The 12,771-nt window shown below is 38.9% G+C and overlaps 1 protein-coding gene across 3 annotated transcripts in view; it reads right to left on the bottom strand.

Moving 5' to 3' along the window:
- RAPGEF4 (Rap guanine nucleotide exchange factor 4) overlaps positions 1-12,771 on the bottom strand; it is a 310,152-nt gene that overhangs the window by 223,902 nt on the left and 73,479 nt on the right. For 2 of the 3 annotated variants that reach the window (XM_007965372.3, XM_007965373.3), the window contains exon 4: positions 9,463-9,609. In XM_007965372.3, the coding sequence (XP_007963563.1) occupies positions 9,463-9,609 (147 nt within the window). Of the gene's footprint in view, positions 1-2,296; positions 2,475-9,462; positions 9,610-12,771 lie in introns of those variants that run through there. The other variant, XM_007965374.3, reaches the window with a different exon arrangement.

Below are 12,771 nucleotides of genomic sequence, written 5' to 3'. Positions count from 1 at the left end.
CTTCAACAGTCTATCAAAAGCCCTGGCATGGAAATCTTTTAAAAAGCTTCCCAGATACTTCTAATGTGAAACCAGTTTTAAGAACTACAACTATAAATTATGAAAGATACCAAAAAGTTCTTCTCCCCTTCCAAATAATATATTTTGATACAACATGAACTACTGCCCTATATTTTATTCTTTCCATTCACAGAATTTGTGGCTCACCCTTCTTTAATTTGCAAACCAAAAAGGGAGGAGGGGGACACTAGATTTTTCAACTCATAAGGCACGTAAGAATCAATCAACATGAACTTTGACCACTTCTGTCAGCAAGGCAGGATTTAGGTAAAGGTATCTCTATTTTACAATAAGTGGCCTAGGAAGCTGGAGAGCTTTGCAAAATGTCATCCAGCAAAGTTGGGTTAAACCAAGAATAGACCAGAATCTCAGGCCAGACCATTCAACCACATCAACAACCTTTGGATGGTTTGTCTTGCATTTATTGGTTTGGGCTAGACAGCTCAAAACATTGAGGTCAGTGAGATCAAACAGGGGCAAGACTAGGAATTCGGAGAAGCCAACTTAGTGACAGGATTTCCTGCTGCTTCATCCTCTGTGTCAGACCCTCTGCCCCAGTGACTGTGCCCTAACCTCTCACAGCAGCCCAGAGACGGCTCAGGAGTGGAATTTGGCCCCATGAGAGCAGGAAAGTCCCATGACCACAGGGTTTTCTACACATAAAGAGCTTAACAGTATCCCCCAGTCCACACCACGAGTTCCTTCTGAAAGTCTCAAGTTCTTAAAGCTTTCCCAGCTAGAACTGCCTTTGCCTGGGGGAACCCGTTAAACCCCAGAGCGGATTTCTCCAGATGATGGCTGAACAACAAAAAACAAACCCAGACATTTGGAAACACAACACATGACAGGCTGAGTTCTCACCACGCCTGCCCAGGGGCCCAGCGAAGGAGAAGAACCCAGAGAGCCACACAACACAACCACAGAGTGAAGAAGCCCAGCCCCTTTTTTGTGGGTTCAGTCCCTCGGGACAAGCCTGCCTCAAATGCTATCATTTGGTTAACTGTCCCCAATCCTTTAGGGATGCTGAAAAACAGCCTTGCTACCCACATAAGAATTCAGAAGCAGATCTCTTTGTCCTTGGATGAAATGAGGCCCTTGGTGGAAATGGATCTCTTCTTGCTCTGCCCCTGTCCTTTAGCACGCTGGATCTTTCTTAGAGTATTTTTCAGTTTGTCTCATATTTGTGTCTATGATTGTCTTCTCCACTAGATTGTAAACCACAGAAAGGCAAACATGGTGCATTTTGCACCTCCACCTGGTGGAAACAAGTATGTTTGCTGAATATGACAGAAGCTTCTTAGAGATTAAATGTTTAATGTGGCATCAATTACTGTTGAGGTGAGCGGCTACTGAGAAGGGCAGGCTGCTCAGTAGCTTAGCTGAGTGAGTGAGGGGGCCCAGTGTAAGAGAACAGTGCAGGGGAGAGAGTAGGGGTGAGGTGTCAACAGAGTCCTGGCTAGTGCACAGCCAAGGGAAACATTTCAGAAACTCTTTTAACAGCAGCTCCTCAAAGATGTGAGTATTCACTCTACACTCCTGAAATGAACACCCAAAGTAGCACCAGCTCAGAGAAAGCAGCTAATGGTTATAGCACTCTGCTGGCAGGCCCACCGTACAGCACATGGGCATTCCTAGCATTTGCCAGCCAAGCCTTGATCTGCTCAGACCCCCTGATCATCTTCTGAGAAACAGTGAAATCATTGCTTGGGGAGCAGGTAGAACTCTCAGTTATCAATAATGTAACAGAATGCCCATAAACACCAAGGACTTCATTGAGTCTGAGAGCTACAGGCAAAATACCTTCCAGGGGCCTGGAGGGTGAAACACCATCACCCACAATCTGTTTCCTTGAACAAAATTCATTTTTAATATGTGTCATTCAAATATGTCACTAGACAAATACATGTATGTAATTTTGCTGTGATAAATGTTACTCTGCCTAGTTATGAACAACTACCTTTATTTATCTTCTAGAAACATATTTAAGATCATCAGGCTAAATAAACACGCTTCACTAACAGAAAGATGAGCCACCACTCACCCCCTGGCCCCACACACACCACAAACAAAGATGAAATCAAATTATGTCCCTGCCATGGTACATATTTGGGTCTGGTGGAACATAATTAGAAAAGCCAGAGATGTTTTTGAGCATAATTCCAAAATGCAAACAGTAACATGTAGTATTTCCCCACTCTCCCACCCTTCACTAAAAAATAAAAAGATCCATTCTGACCTTGTAGAGCATACGTCCTTCTTTTTCTGTCTCTCAAAGTTCTCAGACATCCAGTGAATATCTATCCTTTATTTGATCAGCAAAATGTATGTTCATTGCCGTTCATTCCCTGTTCGTGTCTACCACTGAGTGGATCTCAGTCCACAGAGAGGAAACCGGTGCTGATGGTTCTCCAGGAAAGCTCAGGCAGTCTAAGGCAATAAGAAAACACTTCCTTTTTTTTTTTTTTAAACTTTAGTTAGCTCCTAATAACTTCACTCCCTTCCTTTCTGGATTTGAATCATTTTGCCACTCCATGGAAAAGCTTGAAGACACAGGAATGAGACCCTGGTGCAGACATAAGTCCAAGTCATCGGAGCAGGCTTCCGCTTGGTTTAAAAGAATCAGAACTGTGAGGAGAAAGACTAGAGAACCAGCCAACAGGATGTGTGTGGCTGGAGTTCCTGGCATGAAGTCCTGGCTTTCATGTTTATTTTTAGATATATTTTTCTTAGTCCTTTGATGCAAATTTCTGGCCTGAGAAGTAACCCTACAGTACAAGCTCCAAAGTTGCCAAAAGTAAGCTCGGGCTCCTGACTTGGGAGAATACAGGCCCCTTGGCTTTGAGGATCTGGTTACTCCCAATGAGGGTATGGGTCTCGGTCCCTGTGCATTATCAGGCAGGCAAGGGGCTGCCTTGTCTGCAGGTGGGCCACGCAGTCCTAACTCAACACCCAAGCCCATTAAATATAAACCTGGAAAGCCTACCACTAATGCAAAAGTGAAACAACCTGAAATTGTTGGTATGGTGGATAAAGCCATACAATTTACCTGAGAACTTCTGGGATATCTGTGTTCTGAGATACTAATTTTTAAGTATTTGGCTTTCATTTTTCTGACAGCTACAGACAGATAGAAACATCAAGCCTATTGGAACAAGAGCAGGTGCCTCTGGAAGGTATATTATTCTAACAGCGTTTTTAAAGCACCTTAGCAAAGGCTAAGCTGCTGTTGCTTCAAACAATCCTTATTCTCACTGTGGCTTGAAAGATTATTAATGGAAAAGGGATTTTCCCCTATTTACTCTAAAAAAAGTCAGTAAATAGAAGTAACTAAAAAGCTTTTTGGTTCCACAACTGTCAACATATCTGATAGAATCTTACAGAAAAATAAACATTCTGAAAATTAGGGAATAGAGACAGTCATAAATATATTTCTTCAACAGCATTCATTATTCTGATTAATATCCCTATTTACTAATGGCTTTTCTTAAGACAGAAACGTTAACTTTCTTATTTTTACCACTCAGTTTTGTATCTCATAAAGCATGAAATACATTTTCAGTCAGTTAACAATGTTTACTGAGGCCACAGACACATTTGAGGAGTAAATCTAATGTGCCAATCATTATATCCAAGCAACAGCTCTCCATGACACGTTTTGCCCTGGTTGGAATAAAATCACAATAGTATGTCAAGAGGCTTCCAGATAACAATCACAGCTAAGAAATCACTTTTATTGTGACAAGGGTCAGACTACAAATTTAAAACATTGCTTTTATTTTTAATGGCTCTGTAATTTTATTATTGTCTTTAATTTTTAAGAACATACTTATAAATATGTGTTATTATTTTGAATATGCTCAAACATGGCTCACAGTAACAGGGAAATTTTTCCAGAATGGTGTTCATGCAACTGAACTACAGGTAAACAGGTGGTAAACACAAGTTCAAGGCCCTCTCGGAAGCATTTTTTATGGATTTAACCAAGAGCACCTCTCTAATCTACTTTCCTGAACACAGTGGACTTATCACCTCATTCAATTTCATGTATTTGAAATATTCCATGTAAAGATATCAAAACATGCCACAAACCTGAAATTATCCTCATACGAACACAACATCAGACAGAAAGCCAAGAAGAAAACCCAACAAAACCCTCACTGGTTTGTTCTAGCCATTGGAAACCCTCTTATACTCTCTGTGCTGAACAGAAATTCATGGACTTGGATAATAGATCAGTTTTGTATTTATTCCAAGAGCTACTATCAATCATAAAATACCTATAATCTTAGATCAACTATTAATATAATAACTGCTCTAAACTCCCAAACTTACAGTTAACTGCTTTGCCATTTAACTTCCTTACTGAGGGTAGAAAATGCCACTAGTGTCAAAGAGTTTAAATGTAAATTATAATTGTCTTAAGAACTAAAAATGGTATTCTAAGAATTTTAAATCCATTTTCTTCTGTATGTAATTCAGAAACATACTGTCTCCAATATTTATCTCTCTCCATCTCTGCCTCCTTCCTGAAATGTTACTGGAAAATGAGATATTTTATACCCTGTTAATATTTTTTATTAAGTTCTAATATTAAAGCGGTGTAAATGGAGAGAGGCATTATTTACCAAATCGGAATAAACTTAACATAATTCATTCAAGCTAAGAAAATATGACCTGACTTTAAGATAGAGCAACCCAGCACCCTCAGATCTGACCAAAATTGGCAATTGAAACAGGGAAAGGGAGAAGGAAACCAGGTCATTTTCATTAGGAAAGATGTAGGGTACAAAAGAAAAAAAAGTGCCAAGCTGCTACCTCAGTTATATCTTAGGGAATATTTATTTTATTTGATAGATTTATAGAGACCATTGAGGAAATGCTTCTGATCACATTTACGATGATGATTTTTAAAAAATACTCTGAGTGTTGCCTATTTGACTTACAGCAGAATAGACAATATAAAGCAAGAGGTATTGGGGATGGAATTAAACAGGACTTCAAAACCTTACGTGTGGTTCTCTGAGGGCGCACCTGAGGAAGCCTAGGAAACTTGCCCTTGACCTGGAAAATGGTAGCTTTGTGCTACCATTAAAGTCCCAAGTGCAAGATATAAAGTAGAGTATTTGCTCAGTCTATTAAAGGACTACTTTTTGACTGTGCTACCTGTTAGTGATTAGGGACCATAATTTTCAGTTAGAAGCAACTCAGAATCCTGATGGGAGTGTTCTAGCCTGCAGCCCCTATAAGTGACAGTAAGAGTACCTACAAGGAAACAAAGCCCAACATAAGAGTGCCTGCCATGAAATGAGCCCACCAGGACATTCCTCAAAAGCAAACACTCAACTGAGATGAACATGCAAATTTAGACACAGGGCCTCTGATTCAGAGGCCTCTGATTCTCTAATTTTTACTATTTGGAACCTGTCACCGAACACTGAACTCTGAGCACCTTACCTCCCTGATGGTGGAGGCCTTATCCAGTTGACCTTGCTGCTGTTTTCTTTTTATGTTTGCATGATATACATTTTAGTGGGTTTTTTTTTCTCTTTTTAAAAAAATTTCAATAGGCTTTTGGGGAATGGGTGGCATTTGGTTACATGAATAAGTTTTTTAGTGGTGACTTCTGAGATTTTCGTGCATCCATCACCTGAGCAGTGTACTCTGTACCCAATGGTAGTCTTTTATCCCTCACCCCTCTCTCCCCTTTCCCCCAAGTCCCCAAAGTCTACTGTGTCATTTTTATGCCTTTGCATCCTCATAGCTTAGCTCCCCTGTATGAGTGAGAACGTACGATGTTTGGTATCCTATTCCTGAGTTACTTCACTTAGGATAATGGTCTCCATTTCCACCCAGATTGCTACGACTGCTATGATTTTGTTACTTTTTATGGCTGAGTAGTATTCCATTATATATATATATATCACAATTTCTTTATCCACTCATTGACTGATGGGCATTTGAGCTGGTTCTGTATTTTTGGAATTGTAAATTGTGCTGCTACAAACATGCATGTGCAAGTATCTTTTTTGTAAAATGACTTCTTTTCCTCTGGGTAGATACCCAGAGTTGGGATCGCTGGATCAAATGGTATTTCTGTTTTTGTTCGTTAAGGAATCTCCACACTGTTTTCCATAATAGTTGTACTAGTTTACATTCCCACCATCTGATGCCTTCCGTCTGTGCTCTTACATTTCAGTGATGACTCAGGAGTCGGCCTGAATCCTGAATACGTAATTCTTCCCTGTATGGTTCTTCCCCTTTGATATTCGGGTGATCTAGATGACTTAGGCTTCTGCTGACAGTATGAGCTTGGGTTTAAATTTTGCTAACAGATACCAGCACAGGATGGATTTTACCAGAACAAAGATGGATTAATTTTACTAACCCTATTATCTAACATATCAAAGAACAGGCGTTCCGGTTATCAAATATTTTGCAAGCATATTAGCGCTATATATGCCATGTATAGATCACCGATATTCCAATCATGCATCTAAAGTTATTTAATGATATATTATGCTCTGAGATTCTATGATTTTTATTTTCTGTCTGCTCTAAGTGGAACAGAAGCCCCTACCCTGAGAGCAGAAGCATACAGATTTGTATGTATGTATAAACATACAAACATCTGAGTATACCCACATACATACATATACATGTACCTAACACATGGGAGATACTCTGTATATTATGAATAAATGAATAGACAATAAACAGAATTCAATCTTTTTTATTCAGAAGGTACTTTAGAGTTGTATAATTTTTTAGGATTATCATGTACTGTATGTGCACGAGTGTGCCCGTTAATGAAGTCCTGATTAACAGATTGCTAGATAATGGGGTTTACTGCATTTTCACTTTAGACAATTAAAACATTGATTGAGCATCTAATTCACACTCTACACTTAGTTGCATGAACAGGCAAATAAAATGAAACATCTGACTAATCTCTTACTCACTATGCGATTTCAGTCCCCACCCTGTAAAAGAGGTTAGACTAAAACCTATCCGCTCTTATCAACTCCAAATGTCTCTCTGAATGTTGTCCCCAGTACACTTAAGCCAATGGCAAGGGAGATCACAAATCATGCTCTGAGGTTACAGGTGAAGAGGTAGACCCACTGAACTGCAAAACAGGTGGCAAGGTTTTAGATAGCAAGGACAGCCCTCCATATCAATGTCCCTATTAAATATTTTTCCTCTAAGGGAAAGATCTGTGGAAAACAGTCCTAAAATGTACTCTGATACAACCTAACCAAGGGATCAAACTTAGCATCAACAGAGAAACCAGACATTATAATCCTCCTGATGTTCTTAGCATCACTTTTCACATTTTCTTGCCCAAAACATTTGACTTGATCTAATCAAACCTTTAGCCTAATTTCCATTTATAGGAAACCCTGGGATAGAAGTGCAAAAAAAGATACCATGAGAAAAACAAGCAGACAAATCTTGAATTTGGGAGACACTGACCTGGCCTTTTTAACAAGTCAATGCCATGATGGGGCAGAGGGAAAGTAAGAGAGAAAAGGAGAGGCGGGGGGGAGAGAGAGAGAGACTTAGATATAACAATCAAATGTAAGACATGGCTCTTTATTGGAGACTGGTTTGAAACAAAGCTATAAAAGATATTTATGAGATGATTAAGGACATTTGAAATACAGACTGGGTATTAGATAATATTAGGATATTATTAGTTTTATAGGTGAGATAATGGCATTAGGGTATGTAACAGGATATTCTAAGTTTTTTGAGATATACGCTGAATATTTAGGGAAAAATGTTATATGTCTATCATTTACAATAAAGTAGTTTACCAAAAAAAAAAAAAAACAAGCAAAGCCGAAGCCAATATGGCTCTGCATTAACAACTGCTGAATTCGGTGGGGGTGAATGGGTGTTCATTGTACTATTCTTTTTGATTTTCTGTCTGTTTGAAATTTTTCTTAATAATAAGTTTGTTTTAATGTTCACAGGTAGCAACCTCTTAGAAGCTTCCTTCTCAGCACTAAGGGCTCCTAATTAAAATAAATTTTTAAAATATTTCCGCAAACCATCCTCTCTCAGCAATTTGAGTAAGTCATCACAGACAAAAGTGGTTATAATGACACACATCACAGTTAGAAATCATTTTTGTTCTGAAAACCAGTTTTCCAAACTCCCCTTTTGAAAAAGACTTTTCAGTTTACCTTTTAAAATGAAAGATCCAAAAAGTGGCTTATTTGCCTCAAGCTTCGTCCCTTTTAATTGACAGAAAATCTCTCCACATACACCTCATGCAAACCTACTTTCGATTTCCCTTCCTAAAACTAGCTTTTGTCTCTGAACTTTACAGAACGGTTGGAGCTCTTTAATGTTTTCTAAGAGAAATATTTCAAACAAGTAACCTCACAATTTATTCACTACTGCCAAGAATAAAAGTAACAGGTTTCACCACCAAGGCCTTCCAAGGCTTTGCATGACTTTTAAGGCAAAGCATCACTCATTCACCTGCAGGTTGGCTCCCTTAATGCATCTGCCATTTGTTTGGCTCTGGAGGAAACTATTTGATTACACAAAATTCTTTTTAGATCACGTTTAAAATCTTAGCCACACTGGGACCAGTGGCGAAGCCTGCAGCTTGATGGGTTAACACTTGGACATACTGAGCTAAGGACAAAGACAAGGAGCAGGTTAAAATCAGAAGCTTAAAGAACTGAAAAGAACGAGTCTAAAAGATGCAAGGCTTAGCTGGGCCTTTATAAGTGCTCTATTTGCCATGACTGCATATAAGATGATTTATTCCTCATACTTCTTGTAAATTAGTGCAATACTTTAAAGGGCTCTGGTAAGCATCGGTAAATGCAAAAGCTACCAGGACCAGTTGCATCCATCCACTGCTGTGCCACCTATGCATTTTGAAGTTGGCAAGTAACCAGACATCTTTATGTACCTCCATTTTTCATATCTTATTATAGGGCACATCATTTTTAAAAGCATTTAAATGAAGCAGATGTTAACCCCATTCATTCCACTTTCCCAGGGAACATGTCAATGATGATTTTTAAAATGCAAAAGAAAATGTCAAAGTATTTTGTTCCCTGGTTAAGAATACATCTGTGGAAAAGGAGGGAGAAAATACATAAAACACTGTATGGTCATTCAAGAAATAATTATAAGGTATGTCAAACTACAGAAAATTGAGCAAGCACTAAATTAAACAAAAAAAAAAAAAAAAAAGGATGTCTTGTGTCAAAATGGCTTTTTCACTCACTCATTTCAAAAACAAGTTTTGAAAATTAAATTCCATCTACCAGCTCAGAACAGAACACATTAAGGCTTGACTGTAATGCCATTATCCATGTGGCAGCTCCCTTTCTTTTCTGAAACTGCATTAATTGACAAAGAAGCCTTAGGGCTCACCTCCCATAGTGCCTTGAAGTCCTTCTGCTCAATGCGGAGCAGTTCACTGCTCTCCCTGGTAACGATGGTTGCATGGCGGGGTGTGTTGTCCAGAATGGACTCTCCAAAGGCCGTCCCAATTCCCAGGGTACAGATGGTCACGGCATCCTAAGGATCCCAAAAAACTAGTCATTAGAAAAATTAAACATGTAATGGATAGGTGTTTTCTTCCCTTTAACTGAAGTATAATTTGTCCAAAGTAAAACATCCAATTTAATTGTATAGTCCAACAAGTCTTGACAAATATATATATCGGTGTAATTACCACACAGATCAAGACAGAATATTTCTATCAACCTCAAAAGTCCCCTCGTGCCCCTTTCCAGGCAAGACCCTCAGACCACTTGTTCTGATTTCTGCCATGAAAAAATTTTGCCTGTTTTAGAACTTCATGGAAAAGAAGTCAGACGATATTCTCCTGTTTGTGTCTGGTTTCTTTTTCGCTCAACATAATGTCTGTAAGATGCACCCATGTTGGTGCATGGATCCATAAGTTCTTCCTTTTATTCATGAGTAGTTTCCCATAATGTAGGTGTGCTTCAATTTGCTTATCATCCTCCTACTGGTGGACATTTGGGTTGTTTCTACTTTGAGGATATTATGAATAAAGCTGCCAGCAGGAATCTTACCCTTTTATACAACTACTATCTGTTTTCAGAAAAGAGGAGAAATCTATTGAATCTGAGCTTGGTTGTTTTTTTTTTTTAAGTTAGAGAGTGCAGTTACAATATTTCAATATGAAACCGGCACTGTCTATCTTGACAAGATGAGGAAGCTGAGGGTCACAGTGCTGGATCTACACAGCCCCAGTTCACACAGTTGATAAGCAGTGGCCGGATTCTAACCAAATCTGACGACAAGATTACAAGATTTTTGTATCATGCTGCCTCCTGCAGCCACAGCAGAGTAAAAACAGCATCCGATGAAGTACAGTGTGACTAGTTTATAAAATGTCATGAATTGACGATTAAAAAGTTTCTTAAGGTGTACCAAAAGAAAGTAATTTCCTCTCTGCATGCAACACTGGTGATAACGTTTGGATTTAATCCTAACTAGTTTCAAATAATGCAAATAGCCACTAAAATCACCTGGGCATTAATTTTGTAAGGCATTATAAACTAAGGGAGACACACAAGGGTAATCCTCTGAGTTAGAAAGCCCAGTTTTCCTTTCATGCATCTAATATACGATAATAGGCAAATGTTATTAAGATCAAGTTAGTGACTCTGTAACCACATTACTAAGACAAATGCCCGTAAGAATTCAGTTCCTTCAACCATAGCAAATTGCTTCTGAACAGATATTACCATACAAAATTACGTTTGGGAAAATAAAATCAATAATATCTCAGAAAAGAACAAAAGATCAGGGAAGAAGTTAAGAAAAGCCTGCTAATAAATTTTCCAGAAAGGCAACTGCAAACAAATTCACTCAGGAAAATATCCCCAGAACTGAAATATCAGTAGTCAATGAGTTAGGTTTTTCTGAGCAATTTTTAAATGCTGGTAAACACACAAGATAGATTATGATAAATCACAGACTTTCACAATTCTCTGGAATAGCAGGTTCCCTGAAGTTCCCACCAGCCTATTTCATTTTTCTATCACCTGAACCCTTCGGAAAGAATTCTTTTGCCTACTTTGTACTTTCCAGCATGTCTTAAAAACCTGAAATGAACCCTAAGTAATACCACTAACATCATCCACATATTTTACATATATATGGTTATTTGCGAAGCATAATGCAAAAGAACTAGGAATCTCTCAGTTATTCCTGAGCTAGTTGTACAGTTTATGGATTAATCAGTCTTCTTTCTCACCTCCCATCCCCAACACGAGTAGTTTGTCACCAAACAGTATACAAAGAAATACAGAGGCTGGGAGACACAGGTGAGCCTGTCTTTCGCCAATAATCAACTCTTGTAATAAAGACATAACATTGGATTTGTTCTTGGATTTTCCCAGGAGATTTCGATCTGACTCATGCCTTATCACATACAACAAAATTTCATCACGGCAGTTCTGCCAACTGTACTCCTCATTGTATTTCTGTGTCAGGACCGCCTCTGTAAGCGGAAAACCACGCCAGTGAGTACCCAGCTGTAGTCATCGGCTCAAGCACTCTGGGCTCGTTTCAGGAATCAATTCTTCTACCAGAATTAAGTGTGGAATCAGCCCTTTCTAGATCTTCTCTTTCACACTGGGTCCACTCAAATTTAAGGACAAGGAGTCACAAATTATAAGATATGATCTTAAAAGTATGACTGGAAAACCTCACCTGAAAGGAGTATACTTTACAAGTTCAAACTTTACTTTCAGCAGATTTGGAGTATTTTTTAGGACAAATTTACTTAGAAATCTGAATGAATTTGGGAGGTATGGTTGGGCACTGGGATCATTGGGCACAGAGAAATAGAAGGTGCCAAGAAGAACATTTTCACCCTAAAGACTATTCACTACCTTTACAGTCTATGGGTGCTAGCCCTTATTTACATTTAAATCACGGGCAGGGCCTTGCAATGTGCTGAGACAGTAATTTTCAAATAAAGAAATTGACATCCAAATGTTCTCTCACTTAGCAGAACCAATATATGTTGCTCAGCATGTATGCTGAAAGGCAGGGTAAGAGTGGACAGAATGAATGTGAGTGGGTGTAGAAGCAGCACTCTTAGATGTCAACACTAACATCTGACCAGATCTCCATGGGTCAGGATTCCAAGTCTGAAACCCTATATATGGGCTTAATGCCTGCCTTTGCCTGCTGCTGAAAGTGTCTGTTTCTGGATGTAACATAACCATTTCTTTTATGCTTACACATACTGCTCATGTCTCAACACTTATTTAATAGGGACTATTCAAAAGAACACTTTTATTAATTTTCTGCTCATTTGCAGATTAATATTCAGTGATGCCATCTGAAAGAAGATGTTTACAGTAACACAGAGACTGAAGAAAGCAATCAGCACCTATGCAGGGAACATGAAATGATAACAGTGAAAGAATGTCCTATTTTGTGGTAAGATGGCAATTTGTTTTGAGAACTTTCAAAAGGGAAGTGAAGATTTAAAAACCTGACTTCAATATGCGATGGTGGTTTAGCAGATGCTGCTGGAGCCCTGCCAGATTCCCCACTCACCCCTGAGGTCGTCTGTAGCTTTCTGGATGGCTCTGTGCAGTGTGCCACTTCGAGCATCTACACCCTCGCTCTGCCTGAGGGCAAAGTGCTGGGCAGTTAATGCTTTTAAGGGGCAATCATTGCCATGAGAGTGGT

The sequence above is a fragment of the Chlorocebus sabaeus genome, chromosome 10 (assembly GCF_047675955.1).
Source record: "Chlorocebus sabaeus isolate Y175 chromosome 10, mChlSab1.0.hap1, whole genome shotgun sequence".
Taxonomy (NCBI): domain Eukaryota; kingdom Metazoa; phylum Chordata; class Mammalia; order Primates; family Cercopithecidae; genus Chlorocebus; species Chlorocebus sabaeus.
The sequence above is the reverse complement of the archived record's forward strand: the minus strand, read 5'-3'. Positions and strand labels throughout refer to the sequence as shown.